General features: G+C 40.9%; 1 protein-coding gene across 7 annotated transcripts in view; it reads left to right on the top strand.

Annotated features, from left to right (window-relative positions):
- Positions 1-16,836, top strand: part of LOC120447535 (formin-binding protein 1-like) — a 31,710-nt gene that overhangs the window by 9,005 nt on the left and 5,869 nt on the right. For 6 of the 7 annotated variants that reach the window (XM_039628979.2, XM_039628975.2, XM_039628978.2 and 3 more), the window contains exon 3: positions 15,407-15,522. In XM_039628979.2, the coding sequence (XP_039484913.1) occupies positions 15,407-15,522 (116 nt within the window). Of the gene's footprint in view, positions 1-7,862; positions 7,992-15,406; positions 15,523-16,836 lie in introns of those variants that run through there. The other variant, XM_039628974.2, reaches the window with a different exon arrangement.

Genomic DNA, 16,836 nt, shown 5'->3' with positions numbered 1-16,836 from the left:
ATTGTCATAAACATAAACGCCGTAAAACACGAAGGCTAAGTCGTGGCTTGGGTTTCCTTCAGTTTGGGCTTCGTATAATAACGTTTGGGTATTCCTCAACCCCTTGATGAAAGAACAAAAAAATTTCGATGGCACACCCGCAAAACAAATTAGCTTCATTTCCTGCCCATATGACATGCCCAAACATAAGCCCTGCCAAAATTCAAGTATTTTTTGCGTTCAGAAATACATAAATTCGCTGCTTGCCATCTTGTTTGTTGCAAAAAATTCGAACAAACTTTGTTGTATGTTTTTTTTTCTCATACTTTTATTTGTGTGGGCAAGTTGGAACCTCCTCCACATGGAGGAGCTATGGCGGAAATCGTTAAATACTCTGGCGATAAGGCTGAAAATGTTGCCGCAACATGTTGCTGGGCGAAGTCATTGAACCGCAGGAAGTTGCATTCAAATCGATTCTGGGGACCCTGATCCAGTCTCTTGACTCATCGCATCCCATTCCATTCCATCCCAACCATTTCATCCATCCATATGGTTTTTTGGGGTCGCTTTCCATTTCTGCACTGTCCTGATTCATTTTTTCGTCATTTCGCTGAACGCGTGTCCAGGGGGAGGAGATGTGTTATGATGTGATGTGCACATATGAAGTGCTCGCCTTTTGTCTGCCTTTTGATGTTTTATGACAGTTTCAAATAAAAAGCATCCATTAACGTATAAAAACGCTTCATCAACAGCTGCCGGTCTTTGTTTTCCATGCTTTGTTGCACCGTGATTTCCTTGGCCAACCGTGAGAAATTTCACTGATATGGCTATAATAGCAGAGGATCAGTTTATCTGCTTTCTTTTGAATAATCATCGCCAGTAATCGTGATGCACTAAGAAAATTATAAAAACTTCACGATGTATGTAATACACATCCAATGCCACAGCTTCAATGTACAGTGCAAGATAATCTAGTCTTAATTTCAATATAAACTTATAATGCACTTTATGAAAGTCTGGAAACTTGTAGGAAATGCCCTAGTAATGCCAAAATATAGTTATAAAGTCTTTGCCCCGAGATGCTCGTCTGAAAAGCCTCGGTAAATTAGGTGGCAACATAGTTGCCACTTAAACGTGCCACATAATATTATTAAAAACCGCAGTTCACCGCCATAAAACGTTGCTAAACGGGGAATGGGTTGGGCCTGGCCTCTCCATGAGTAATGGAGATGGAGTATGGAGTAGTACAGTGGATTCGAGTGGATGGAGGGGCTTGAGGTTGAGGTTGAGGTACCATACACGAGGTACAAGGTATGCCAGTGGGAGCTGCAGATGGCGACGAAGAAGGCATAAAAGTTGCTCGCTGCTCGGTTGCAAGTGGAGCAGAGAAGTGCAACAGGGGGGAAAAGTGGGTGGTTGGCTGTAGGTTGGGGAGCAGAAAGGGGATCCCCGGAGCATTGCACCCGCCGTCATTGTAGAAAACGGTGCAAACTTGAGGCAGCTGCCAACTATTTTGCATCCATGTGAGTGTTGTTTGCCGTGAATAAGAAGAAGCGACGTCTACTTCAGTTAATAGTATTATGGAAAGATGGTAGCCCTGATTTGCCAAGAACATACAATAAATAAGTACTTTGTGGCGAGCACATTGACTTTGCTCCTAGTTATGGGGGTAATATAAGCAGTTGTGTATAATCAGTTCATTTGCCAAGTGCTGATACACTTTAGTTCTAAGAATATCCAAATTGGTTTAGTGCCTGCATTTCTTTATTATTAGGTGATTCATGTACAAACAATACTAGTATCAGCGGAATCAGGAGTTATCACTTATGGCGCCTTAAAAAAAACAGTCGTTATCTTAAATTTATATCTCTTTGGAATTTTACACACATACATTGTAAATAACTCATATTTATAGTGATTAGGTATCAAGAATACTTTCAAATAGTTCAATAGTTTCATGGATAAGTTTTTATATCTGATTGTATTTATCGCACTTTTTGTTTGTACTGTGTTTCCTTGTACATGTTCCATTCTGAATCATAAATCAAAGAATAATTAAATGTAAAATCAAAGAAAAATAATTGGGTATTACTCTTTCATCGAATCAACTTCCGTATAAATAAATTCTTTTGGGAAAATGTTGTATATTTATACAGAGAATTAAGCCAAATATTTAAAAATGTTTTAACCCGATTTTTTCATTTTCTTGCAGGTAAGTTACCAGCCACATTAATCAAGCGACGTGAAGAACAACTGGCGAGTACAAAATTAAGCAGAAAAGCACTGTGAATAAGGGAAAGTCTGCACTTGAAGTGAATTTTCCAGCCAATGGGAATGCAATCGGTAGCTCTAGTTTATTTTTATAAGACTTGAGCGCATTTATTATAAACAAAAGCGAGTTGATAGCCGCAATAATGTTTACGTTAACATTGACTGCCAGTCAGTGGATCGAACCTGAACCCGAAAAGAAAGAAAACGCTGGGGCAGCTACTAGGAACAAACCACCCATGAAAAACTGATTTTTCCTTGACGCATTTCCGTGGCATTTCCATTCTATTTAGTAAACATCACGTCCAACTTTTCTTGGCCAGACAAAAACCATATAACGATAAGCCCCAAGCGGTTCTTCCAATTATCCAAAAATGGGCCTGCTGGCTACTTTTACTTTACTTTGGATTGAAAACGAAAACGAATCAATTTGGTATTTGAAACGCAGTGCGTTCATAATTTGTTTATAGATTCGTATATTTATATTTCCGCATTTCGCTTTTGGGCACTTTCAGTTTTCATATGGATTATGCATTCGCTTTATTGTCTCGCCTCGATTTGATTTGCTGACTAATGGAAACTACTACCCTCCGGCATAATTAACATTACAAATCATAAAGATTTCCAAGCGTCAACTCGATTTGCATTTCCATTGTGGGGGACAGCAGAAAAAAATGTTTTGATAAAAGATTTTGTTTCGATGTTGTTTTTTGTTTTTTTTTTTTGATATGTTTGCTTTAGTCATTTGTTTGTTATTATTATTATTTATGCATTCTATGGACGAGTCTTTCATAATTTCCTGACAAGTGCAAAACCGGTTTAGGGACAGGTAAAAAAGAGAAATGAATACAGGGGAAGCTGCATAATTTTATAAACAAATTGGGAAGTTGATTTCGTTTTACGATCCCTCAACACTGTGGTTTCCCTTTTGTTCAATCACACAGGTGAAAATCGTTTTCTAACAGACAAATACCAAAAGTATCCGTAATAAACAAATCAAATATCTTTTCAATAGAATTTAAGAAGCGCCGCTAGGGCATTTTAACCTCTTGGCTCATCACATTTGAAGCCTAATTTGCATTTAAATAGCTTTTCTTTTGAGAATCTTCTTAACGGCATATGAATGTTGCACTCAAAACTAACTGTTAATGCAACCTCTACAGGAATTTTGGGGAAATTTTAAGAATACCTAACGGCCCACACACAATTAACGGAAAATATATAAAAGAAATAAGCTATTTATAGCTGAATATAATAGAAAACAGCAGAGAATGAGAGAGCACTCAAGTTATACGAATTTTCTGCAAAGGAAAATCATTCGCCCACACCAAATGCTTATATACATGAAAAGATCTTAAATTATAGGCCGATTGTATTCGAACATTTGGCAACACTTGTTATGAAATCACCGCAACATGCTTAATGATTTTCCATCCAACAATTTTTTCCCCCTGGACGCCGCCGAGGCGTTATCCATTTGTAAAAATTGAACCAGGCCAGCTGAGCGAAGAAACAATGGATCGCCACAGACCCAGACCCAGTATCCGAGTCTCGGGTCCAGTCAGTGCTGCCCCCCCAGACTTACTGGCACTTTGGGGCACCACGAAACGAGTTTGGTTTTGGTTTCTCGCTGGCTGCTAAAATGTTGCCAACTCCTGACCATCCACTCCATCCATTCCATCCATGACCATTCAGCCTCCACATCCTCCGCCTCGCATGCAGACTGCATTTATCGTCGTCAGGCAGCTGGAACTTACTTTCTGAAACTCACTGTCCAGACCTCCGCAGCCCTTGCAGTAAAGTAAAACAAAACTCGTGTCTAAACAATGGCAAACCCAAACCGCGGGCAATTGAAACCAGAATTCATTTGGCTTTGGTTTAGATTTTCACTTTTGCGGCTATTTTGACGGACACTCCCCCGGCGGCGGCCCTTTCCTCTCACTTCCTCCATTCCTCTGGCCTCCTTCACTTTTCCCCCTTTCTTTTATTTGCCCTACTCAATTTCAGAATCAAACTAACATTTGTGTGGAGAGTCGACTGGAATATACCCTACTTCATTGGGCAAGACATGAATGTGATATAGAGACTTTCTCATAAATCCCTTTCAATCGCACTCGCTTTAGCTGAGTAATGGGTATCTGTTAGAGGACGGGTATATGTAGAAAGAAAAAGAAAACAGTTTTTAATTGATATTCTACTCTATCCCAAATATGAAGAGGGTAACAAAGCCATCAAAACACGTTACATGTAAATGTTACCGTGCGAAGAGCTGACCAGGCACGTGTTTAACCCGCACCCTGTGATATTTTCAAAGTCCAGCTGGTTTGGAAATTTACATTATTTTGTTCTAAGGCGCAGATGTTCCATTGAACTGGGCATTGTGTGTCTAGCTTTCGTATTTTCCTCCGCTTTTCACCGACTTAATTGGAAGCGTTTGTGACGGCGCGGCAATTGTCTAAATGTTTGAACTGCGACTGTTAGTTAGTTAGTCACTTGGACTTGGACTTTGGCTGGGCAATTTAGGTTCGGAATTGACATTGACGCGGAATGAGATTGGGTTGCGGAAACAATGAGGCGCTTAGAAATAAACGAAATCCATAATACAAAACAACTGAATGGAGATGGCTTCAAATAACTTTGCGAAAGACTACAACTCTCTCACGTTCGATGGCTGAAGGCGAAACCGAGTTAACCTTTTTGAACTGGTCAAAAGTCGGGGTGCAAGCATTTCGTGACGTCAACTCTCCGATGCAAACACAACACGAAATCTCTGTCCAATTAAATGTTCTATTTCGATAATAAAAGTAACACTCATACTCAAAAGAAACTTAATTTGTAATAGGGCTACTTACATGTTTTTAATTCCGTTCGAAGGTCACATAATTTTTATAATATCTGTTTAATACTCTTCTTTGTTCATGCAATTTTTTACGGTGCATCTGTGGATTGCTTCAAGTGCAGCTGCGATGCCGCAACATCGAGATGTTTGTCTGGTCAGTGAAATGCTGTCGTCTTTTTCTGTTGCTAGCTGTTTGTTATTAATTGACTTTTGAGTTGACTTGCTGGGCGAAATGGCAGCGCTTAATTTATTGCTCATACGCCCCGTTGTCTGTGGTAAGTACAAAAACTTGTAGGGAGGCATGACTGCAGGGGGGCACTCACAAGTTCGGAAGCAGACGCTGCAGGAAATTGATCAAGCTTTCCCACCCGCCAACTAAAGTGTCTTCGTTTTATACTCGCCATTTCCCCTTGCACTTTCATGGCTCATAAATATATGGAAATGGCAATATTCGCGCTCAAAGAAATATGTGTAGATTTTGTTTGTTATTTTTGTGCTGCTATAAAAATAGCTAATGCATTGCAGTGTTGGCAGTGCTGTAAACATTTCCTCCTTGCTGGCATATCAAAGCTGGTGAGAGTAATCCATTCTGTTCTACGGCTCGTGGAATACAAACTATTTGCATTAAATGGCTGGTTTTTATTCCCGCCTAATTGCCACCTTGTTTTCCACGAAGCTATCGCCTCGAATAATCACAGACTATGTAAATACATATGTGAGAAATTTTAATTACCGGCAACGATCTTGTATTGCATACAGCATAGCCCACAGATAGATGTGTTGTGTGCATCTCGTTGCTGCGCCGAGATTAATGATAACTTTGAAGAGCTGAAAGTAAAGACATGAGAAATGAGTTACTCGGAAAATGCTGCCCAGCCTTTGTTGTTGCTCCAGTTTTCATCGTTGCCAGTTGCAAGTTGCCAGCCGCAAGTCGCAAGTTGCAAGAGAGTTGCTGCATATTTTCTTGTACAAGCAACGGAAATGCAACAAATTTTTATGGCCACTCGAGAGCGAGTGAAAAAATAAAAAAAAGAAAAGAAAAGGAAAAAAGCCAGAGACTTGAAAAGCGAAACTCTGGCCACGCGGATCGAGGCTGATAAGGCGCGACCAGGGCTCTATTTATAGAGCGGGGCAGCTTTATCCAATCGCTGCTGTTCTGGGCGATGTCGAAGTCATGCGGCTCCTAAAATGTCCATCGAATGTCCGGTCTTGCAGTTGCAGCTGAGCTGCTCTCGGTTGGGTTGGAAGTCGGAATTATTGGCCATGGTTCTGCCGCTGCCGCTGGGATTTCTGCTCGACCAAAGTAGTTCAACCTGTTCGGCGGCTTTGGCCCGGTCCCAAAGAATGTGGCTGCAAATTTATAGCTCTTTTTGCTTTCAGCTCTTTTAGCCTTACAGCTTACAACCGCTTCTATGTTCCATCTTCGGCAATCCGCCGTGCTTACCCCTTTATTTGATGTTTTTGTTTTATATTTTTAGCCTCTCTCAGCAGCATCCAGCATCCGCAGCGACATTAGCTGAAAAAAAAAAGATTAAACTTTCGTGGCCATTTACTTGCAAGATTTACGCAAAATGTTGCTGAAAAATGGTTAAGTCACATAAAGTAGATAAAGTACATAAACGCCAGACGGCTAACTATTGCTTCCCATCAAAATGAAATACTTGGTACACTGGAAAAATAGTTTCTTTGGTAATGGCGGTTTATACTGACAACCTTATAAAGTAGAGCAAATGTGTTAAAGACTCTAATTTATTGGCCATTTCTTATGCGATATTCCTTGTCATCTCATTAATCTTATCTTACAGATTATTAATCACTCAAACTTGATTGGAATTTCGTTTGAATAAAGCATACATAATTAGGTCACATGACGTGAATGAATGAATAGAAAATAAATTAAGCTGAAAAATTTTAAACACATTTTTATAGCTTTTTTCATTCACAGTGTAAACTAAAGTTTCTCATCTTATTTCCTAAGATGCTTAGCCCAAGATGGAGTTTGTGTTTAGACTCTTTTTTTACTTACCCCTTTCGACAGAAAATTGTAGTTTATTTATGGAGGATGAGATGATGGTAGGAAAAGAAAATCCGTTGATCCGTTTGACACGAATGTCATTCAATCATTTTATTCACTCACTGCTAGTTTTTTTTTTTGTGATATACCAAGCTTTTGTTTTTATTCGTCTTCTCGGGTTCGCCTTCTCCTTTTCTCAGTTCTCAATTAAGTTTAATGAGCACATGGGCATTTTCATAATTGGAGCAAATTAACTTGAATGGCGCTTCTCAGCTTCTCATCAGAGATCCACTCCATATATGTGCTCTATATAAGGCGGAATTCGCCCGGAAGTGTTTGTCGTACTTATAGTTTGACTTGTAAGCAAAACATAAGTATAAGTCTTAAGTCTGACCAACTTCCCTCTTGTTTGTAAACTCTGTGTGCACCTAACGAGCGCCAATTGTCAACTGTTTGCTGACTTGGTTTGGACCAGCTGCTCTGTATATGACAGATCTTTGCGGTTTTGGCACGTTTCGAGGTTACTTGGACAGCGTCCAATCAGCGAAATATAAATCAGTATAATAATAATAATAATGGTAGCGAGGAAAAGAAGAAAACTGAGCTCGGATCTATCGCTATCTGGGAAGTACTCCCTCTTCTTGGATGGCACATGTTGCGAAATTCTTGGCTTATCTTGAACATTTTTTCCCCCACCCCAACTTGTTTTTCTACCACATTTCTTGTGGCCATTGGAGACCACTTAACTGGCTGAACAGTTGGTCAATTAGTTCGTTCGTGGCTCTCAACATGAACTGCCTGCTCGGCTATTTGAATGCGGCTCAGCGCAGCCTCAGCGAATCCGGAGTTGCAACCATTTTCGATCCCAGGGATAGCCATGAGGAATTTTGGGTGAGCTAGTGTGTGTGTGTATGTGTGTGTGTGTGAGTGAGTGTGCACACCCGGTGGGGCAGAAGGCAAGCACTGAAACCAGCAACAAGAATGCCCCGCAGGTGGTTAACTGGACAACCAGTTTGCAATTAAATGTCGCCGCTTAAATGTGATTTGATTCTTTGCATAACCGAAATGCAATTGGGCTTCGACTGCCTGCGTTAGATGGAGTCGATTGAGATTGGCCCAAAACAGGTCGCTAATGCACCGTGAAAAACTGGCGGAGTTTGTGCTAAAGAAAGGAAAATTCCGTTCTCTAAGAAAATCTAACGTGCAAAGTGTTGAATGTGGAAAAGTAAAGGGCAAAGTGTTGGTTGATTGACAAATGCTATTGAGAATGAAATTGTTAGAAATCATCATGATGTAAGTTTTCTTATATAAAACGTGGAATATTTTCATGTTTTCTTGTCAATTAGTTTTCTACCTTTTCAAAAGAAATCTTAGCTCATTTATTTCAAATTAAAATATGATAATAACAGGGCTATGTTACATCTCTGACAATATAATAATAATACAAGTTTAGGAATGCAGATAGAAGCCTTTGATCTTTCGGTCTGTCCCAAGAACTATTCATCAGCAATCGCGGCCTCGGCCTGGGGGCCATTCATATTATTCATTTCCAAGCACCGTTTGGGGCTGGCCATCTCTAATGATCGTGGAACCGGGAATTCAGTATTCAGTATTCAGTACTTGACCAACGGCTTCTGCTGGCGGCTTCAGTTGCGACTTCTGTTTCTTCTGACCACGTTGAAAGTTAAAGTTCAACTGAACTGAACGTTGTGGCTCAACTATTTTTATGATTACAACTTTGCGGTGACTAACGGTTTACACACGTTGGCCAGAAAGCAGCGACGACATATGCGTTTAATTCTAGCCGATGTTTTATGCTTCCTGTTTTGCTTCCATGGCATGAGCATTATCCGGTTGAGCTGCTGCTTCTGGCCAAGATCATGTTACTTCTCGTGGATTTCAATTGTCGGCTTTTCTCGTTTTTTTCCGCCTCTCTGTTGAATTTCCACATTTTTAACTGTGAAAAGGCGTCGCTTGATTTATTCATTTATTCATTCGCTTGCATGATTGCATATTTATTTGCATGTGCAATTATCAAGTTGCGCCAATTTGTTAGCCACTTATTCGGTTCTAAGCTCTTTATTTTTCATGTTTTATGATTGAAATGCACCTTATGTGGGCACTGTACTTCGATCTAATTGGATAACTTTTCTTTGATGTTGACCGACTTGACCTGAATATTGATTTCTGTGTGTGTGTGCAAAAAGTGCGGGAAAACAAAAAACTAGAATGAGTTATTTAATCAATAGCGAATAGCAAACGGCAGCGACACCAATGGGTTAATGTGCTAATTTTGGGTTCCCACTGTCAACAACAATTTGCAGGCACTGTGTGTGTGTGTGGAGAAGAGTGGGTGATAAAGAGGAAGTGGCAAACGACATGTAAATATAGATCCAAAGTGGAGTGGGCGGGAAATGGGAGCAGAGTTGAGTTTTCCACGGAGCAGCATTGAGGCGGAAAATCGTTACAGCAAATTAACTGAAAATGAGCAGAAAAAGCCGCTTATAAATAGCAAATGGAAATAGAAAATGGCAAGAAAACGGGTCAGGAGTTGCTTCTTTAGTTTCGTTTTTCTCCCACTCATTGTCTTGGCAATTTTCTAGGGAAATTTCTGCGGAAAACCGCCACTAAATTGCTCTTGAAGTTGTTATTCATGTGGGTATTTCTCGATAAGCGATAAAAGTTTTGTACACTAAAGGGAAAATTTGTTTGTTTAGCTAAATATTCGAAGTTCGGTTAAAGAAACTATTGTGACTCTACCAAATCTGCTCATTTTTCTATATTATCTTTAATGTGGGAAGCTGAACTTCATGTTGAACCGAATGATTTTCTGGGGTCATCGCACTGACCTGGCTTAATGGAAAAACTGATAAAAGCTAAAAAAAAAAAAGTGGCCGTAAAGCTTTCTCGAATGCAACATTTTCATTACGCGTCACGACAAACAAAGGCGCCGCCCAAACGTTTTCATGCTAAACTAATAAAAAAAAAAAAAAAATACCATTGCATGGAAGGCGGTAAAAAGGGCGTGGCGGAAGCCAATAGACATATTGACGGGCCGCCACGAGCTGCATGTTGCACTCACTGGGGGCAATGTCAATTTGCGTCGGCCAAGGGAACACTCATCAGTGGACATCATCGTCATCCACTAAATGTCGACTGGGTGCAGCACATCAAACAAACAATTCATCGTCATGCCGGGCGGTCAACTTCACTATCGATATGATATACTCGTATACACACAACACACTCGATGTGTGTGTGTTATGACTTCCCCTGCTTATCAGCTGAAATGAATATGCTGCTCTTGTGCATGTTGCTGCTGCTGCTGCTGTTGCAGTTGCAGTTGCAGTTGTTGCTGTGGCAGCTACTGCTGCAATTGTTTGCGTGCCACGTCCGCTGCAGATAAAAACGCGTGCTGCGGAACTTCCATTGAGCGGCTGCCAATGAGCTGAATCCGTTGTTCTTCTCCAAGAATTCGTAGTGGATGCACTGCTAGAAAATGCATCGTAACTGCATGCATAAATGCTTCTAATGAATGCAGAACCCTATATATTTTTATTATATATTTATAATACATTTTAAATTTAGTGAACAACTATGAATAATTCTTTATTCAATGAAGTGTCGTCGAGCGAATGTCAAGTGTTCCGAGTGTGAATGAATATTGATGACTCAACCTAACAAGGCCTTGTGATTTTGGGTTCTTAGAAAAATAAGGTATATCCGCTCAATTCACTCAAGTCACCCAGTGTAGTTGTTAAATAACTCTGGCTAGATTCGTTGTTTAAGCCACCCCATTTCGTTTGAGCCGCTGTGAGTATGGCTTCCAAAACCGCAGCACAGAAACAAAACAAAATAAATATGGTAACTAAATCGTTGTTGGTAGCAACAGCAATAGCAAAGCAAAGCCAAAGCCAAAAGCCCCAACCCGCTGGCTGTTGCAGTTGGTGCACCTGTTACCCAGTTTTATTTAGTTTTAGCCGTTGGCATTGCCAGCTCGGTTAGTCGGTCGTCGAAAACTGGGTCTCTCTCCTAATCGCCTGGAAAACTGAAACACTGAAAAGCTGAATAGCTGAAAAACCAAAACCAAAACAAAAGCCAAAGCCAAAAGGAAGCCAACGTTTCTGGTCGAGTGCACCACCACTGTGATGGTAATGCAAACAGGAACCATAATGTACACGCAGTATTAACCGATCGCTGGATATATATCTCGTATATATAGTATGTATGTATTGACAAATGCCAGACAGTCGCCGTCAACGCTTTCTGCTTCAATTGACACCCTCTTCGGTTGCTGTTGCTGTTGCAGTTGCAATGGTCGCAGCATTTCAGTTGCATTTGACTGCCAAAGTGGTAGTAGTAGTAGTTGCATAAAGACAATTGACAGGGCGCTTGGGGTCTTTGGGCCAAGCAGATTTCCCTTTACCGTTGCACGCTGCCAATGTTATGCAATTGTCTGGTTTCTGCACCCTGATTATAGTGGTTACTGCCTTTTTACTAGATCGCTATGGGGTATGTGCATTATCTAATGCAACTATCATAAATTATACACGAAATTGCTGCTATCGTCGGGTTCTACAGTTTCGTGGTTGAAATGCAGTAAGCACTTCCTATGCGATAAACACCCAACCTCAAATAATAAACAAAAAGCGGTCAGAATTCATATACTTGGAAGATTCCCAAATGATTATAATTACATTGGAATATGTAAATAGCAGTTCAGCTGTTATTTCAAAACAATCAAATACTGTAGTATTGAAAACCAATCTCATAAAAGTTCAGATGCACCGCTTGACTTTCACACCCAATACAAGTTATTGATATGTTAAACACTCTATTCGTATTGCGGTTGTAAATTATTTATATGGTTATCACATTCACTTTTGCAATACAAACCAATATAATAAGCAAGAATTTCTCACCAATATTTACCACGTCAAGTTCTTGACCCCGTTCCACTTTTGCCGCCATTTCTTGTTGATCAAATGTCACGAGCCCTGAAAACTGCATCAGAATCACGATTAAATTGATTGAGGAACAAAACACAATACAATACAATGTGTTGAACAAATAAAAGGGCGACAAATGCGTTTAATCAATCGGATCAGTCTTCAATCTTGACCCACTGAGCGGTGTCAGTCGGCGGGTCTGTTTAATGGTAAATGGGTTGTGGTTAATGGAATGCCCTTATACTGGCACATTCCACAACCACACTTACCCTTTACCACAAAAAAAAAAAAAGAAATACAAGAAAATAACACAAGAAATGAAACCCAAACAATCGATGACAATCTTCAATCGAATTTAACACTTTTCAATGTTTCATTTCTCTGGCCAGCAATTTGTTAATTTCTTTATTGCTTTTCATTGTCATTGTTTCGCTGGGGGTTGGGCATTGTTGTAAGAGTTATATCTCGCCCATTCTTATTGCTACATTTTGTTGATTGTTGTTTTTGACGAGCCCCGAGAGATGACGGTGATGAACCAACTTGTGTCAAGTGAAAGTCATCAAGTGGCTTCAACATCAGCTTCGACTTCAGCTGGGAATGGGAATCGGGATTGGATGCGAGATGCGTTTTTGGATTGGGGCCTTTTGCTAATAAAGTCTGTGACATCCAAAGCTGCTGATGCTGCTGCTGCTGCTGCTGCTGCTGCTGCTGCTGATGATGATGATTATGATGATGATGCCCCCATGTAAAACTTTCGCCATGATTTATTGGCCAGCTTGTTAGTGTTGGCCAGGCAGCTTTTTGGGATGCGACGACATTAATCTTCCGGCTTTGCCTGCTTAAATAAATAAATAATATTTAAATGTGTCATTAACCCGCGGGGCGAGCGAAACGCAAAGTTGGCGACACAACACATGTGTGGCTCCACCTCGAAGTCATTTTTAAAGACCCTTGATTCCGTTTCCATACGATTCCATTCCACTTCACTCCACTCCTTATATGCGCAGACTGCCTCCGATCTTGGCATCGCATCGCGATCCGGTCAAGGTCAACAATGCGATACGATTGGCAAATAACCTCGAGAGTCGTCTATCAATGTCGGATTCAGAGCCTCGCAGCCGTTGGATGAGCGACAGCGATCATGTTCGGCCTCTCGGCATCCATAGAAATTCACGGAAAAAATAGCACACAAAGCATAAGTGCTTCCCACATTCCCTCTAATCAATCGATGATCGATCGATCGATTGATCCCCCTGCTAGAACCAGAGTTAGGTTGACTCCCAGACATTCCATTCTTACCTCATAAACCCGGCGACAGCATTAACTTATCTCAATCAATGCATTTGACTTGCGGCCTATCATTAAACATTTATATAAATCAATAGCGCTAATGGCAACTTTCCTGCCCCAAACAAGCGGCGGCCAATTTGCCATTCCATTTAATCAGACAAGATGGAAAACTGGCACGCATACACCCCTGGCCATAAATATGTATGTATTTCTTTATATATTATATATGTAGGTAGGTAGAGCAGATCAATTGGAAAAACAATTTCCCGCCGGCGGGGGGCGTTTATATTGCGCAAGCGCACCACTGTGTCTGTTACTGTGAAAAGTAAATTAATTTGATTTGATTTTCTGTCGAGCGGAATGGAATTGATGGAAAGGCGCCGCGGGAAAATGTGTGCACCGAAAAAATAGTAATCACAGTTTAGCTGCATTTAAGCTATTAAACTTACTTAAGCTTCAATACCTTTGTATGCCTAAAAAGACTTTCTATAAGGAATCATTTTTCTTGGGAAAGGTGTAATGTTAAATTTCAATGGTAGCGAAATAGCTTTTTCTCCCAGTGCACGTCTGGCACTCGATTACATAAACAGTTAACTTCCCAGGGGCACAAGTGACAGATGCCGTATTTTATAGGCCCAGTTTGCAGACCAAAACCAAGTCGCAAGTCCTGATGGCTTCCACCCACAACTACTGGTGGCCAACGCCCTCGGGCGGCGGTTGCAACTCAATTACTGCAGCTCCTGCGGCATGACATTTGTGCCGTGTCGCCTGACACTTTTCCGTTTTTCCACGCGAAAACGCTTTTCATTGAGTGCCAAGATGTGCCGCACCTTCGAGCGGGTGAAAGTTTTTACTGTGACGCAAGGCGAGTTGAGTAAAAGCCAGCGATAAAATAAACAACCTAATCAAACAAAAATTCTACAACCGCACTCGATATTTAATGCCGCATTGAAAGCCAATTGACAATTGTTTTAATTAATGGCGGGCACGTTGTTAAAACGCTTTAAGCTTGGGAAAATCGCATGCCAAAGCGTTGCCGAATTTCACTGCTAACGACTGAGATTATTGTTATAATCACATTGAAACAAAATTACAAAATTTTGTAGTAACCCAAAGAAGACACCAAAACATACGAAATACAGACGGCGTAAATTTTCGACAATTTGGCGCTTGGAAATTGTTTGGGCCATGATCGGAACTGGGTTTCATTATGTAATTGATGTTAATTTCTCGGCTGCTCAGCTGAACTTCAAATGCAAATTGGCTACACGTCTTGTTTGTGTGCCATTTAAGCGGTTTTTTAGAGGGATTTTTTTTACCCTTTGGATTCACTTAACATTCAAATCTGCTTGCCATTGCGTTTGGGGGCGTGATTGGCAGCTAAGTCGGCCAAAACGGCAGCGTCTTTTGATGTCTCTGCAGGCTTGTTGTTTTGTCAGCGTGCGAAAATGAAATCAAAAGTGGAGCGCAGTTTGTTTTGATTGTTGTTAGGTCGGCCTATTGACAAACATAGTATTGAAAAGTGTTGCAAATTGCCCACAAAGGCAGCAAAAGAAAGCAAAAATGAAAGAAAATAGCCCCCATATTATGTCATAACGCTCGACGAGGAGGAAGTGACTGCCCATATTTGTGTCAGCGGTAAACTAATGATACACATCTTTGCAAATAGCCATGCCATAATTTCAAATTGTATCACTCGAAATTGTCGACTAGTAGCGTTTAAAATTCAGAGCTCCTATTTAAGGCTAATGAGTTAATGGTTCAGTCTTCAAGACAACTTGAAAGCCCAATGAACCGATTCATTATGGCATTGTATAAGATAGATCTTTATCCACAGTGCTCGCGTATAAGTGAATTCCATTTGCTACGCAGCGAATTTCCTATATATCGAGCTAATTAAAAAGTTAGATTAATTTCGTATTATTTTTTGCGCTGTTCCCAATCTACAGCATTTATCGCATATATCTACGCATTTGCCTTGGCTCAATGTCAGAAGGCATTAAGTGTTATTTACCCAGCCGAAGCTTTTACTAATAGATTCCATCTGCACATTTTCTACACTTTCAGGATCAGAACGAGAATCTAGCGATACACACGAACAGAGGCATCGATGCTCTGGACAAGTTTGCCAACTTCTTGCGCGATCGAGTGGCCATAGAAACGGAATATGCCGGCAAATTAAGGTGAGTCCTCTCCCCCTTATAAAACTGTCATTTATAACGAATACAAATTAGGGGATTAACTGTTGGGCAATACATTTCAACAGCAATTAATCAAATGCTTTTACAGACTGAAAGTTTAAAGTAATTGAAATGATTAACCACTTCTAAACAGCTAAACACCAGCTTTTATTTTTAGTTACTTTTAAGGCATTAAAACGAATTAATACTCTTGTCGCTGCCAAATTTGGTCTTAACAAATAGCCAATTAAATATAAATATTTCTCTAGTTGCAACTGGCCTCACCCATTTGTGGCATGTCTGGTGGCTTTTGGCAGTCGAATATTAATGTTCTCGCTAATGTAAATCCGATATACAAGTAAAGCCAAAAAACGTGATGCCAAGAAATGAGCACAAGGTCGTCCACTTGTGGAACTGATTGCCCAGCTGTCCAGCAGGCTCCATTCCCGGCTAAAACAAAAAAGCAAAAAGGCCTTAACTTAAAACGCATTTAATCGAAGTCTTTGTCTTGGACATTATTGTACATTGGCTGCAGACCTCGTTGGCGACAGAACAACGCTCGATTGCCATAAACAATAATCGTAAATAGTTAATTGTATGCACTCACATATGCGCTCACTTGTGGCGCATTTCAATTACCGCCAATACGACGTTTATGTTTATGGATCCCGGGAATTTTCGAGAGCTGCTGCACCCCTGTAAATTGTAAACTGCACTAAATTGAGTGACACCCGAGCAGAGACACCACCACGACCTGCCCCACGCAATTGACACGCGACTGCCTCGTTGAGTGGCCAATCCCCAATCTCCAAACCCCAATGCCCGCTTGTCCAGCAGAACTGGACAACGTGGGACATGTGGGGAACCTAATGGGATTAGGCTTCGGTTACCCAGTCGATTGCCCAACATGGCAGCGTGGGTCGGTGTTGGCTGTCAGTTCGTCATAATTGTTTAATTTAAGCGAAGATTATGTTGCCCCGTCAAGGTGTTCGCCTCAAACGAGGGGAGAATCGCTGGTTTCCCACTGCCTGGCACCGAGTTCCCACCATGAGTCGCAGCTTTGCTTGATGACTCCGCTTCAGCTTCAGTCTCTCAGTCTTTAGTCTAAGCTTCAGTCTCAGCTTTAGTTTAAGATTCAGTTTTAGTTGCCTCTCCCCCTGGCTGGTGAGACTGAACTATGGCCCCTGATATGGCTGGGAGCTACCGTCTTGACTCGTTTTAATGACTTTATCATTACGCGTCTAACGTTGCTTGCGGCGGCTATAGGTGCAGTTTTGCACTGAGAAAGAAGTCGTGGTGTCTCTAAATGTCTTGCAA

Source organism: Drosophila santomea, chromosome 3L, assembly GCF_016746245.2.
Source record: "Drosophila santomea strain STO CAGO 1482 chromosome 3L, Prin_Dsan_1.1, whole genome shotgun sequence".
In the NCBI taxonomy this organism is placed as follows: Eukaryota; Metazoa; Arthropoda; class Insecta; order Diptera; family Drosophilidae; genus Drosophila; species Drosophila santomea.
Note: the sequence above shows the minus strand (reverse complement) of the source record. Positions and strands in the feature narration are given on the sequence as shown.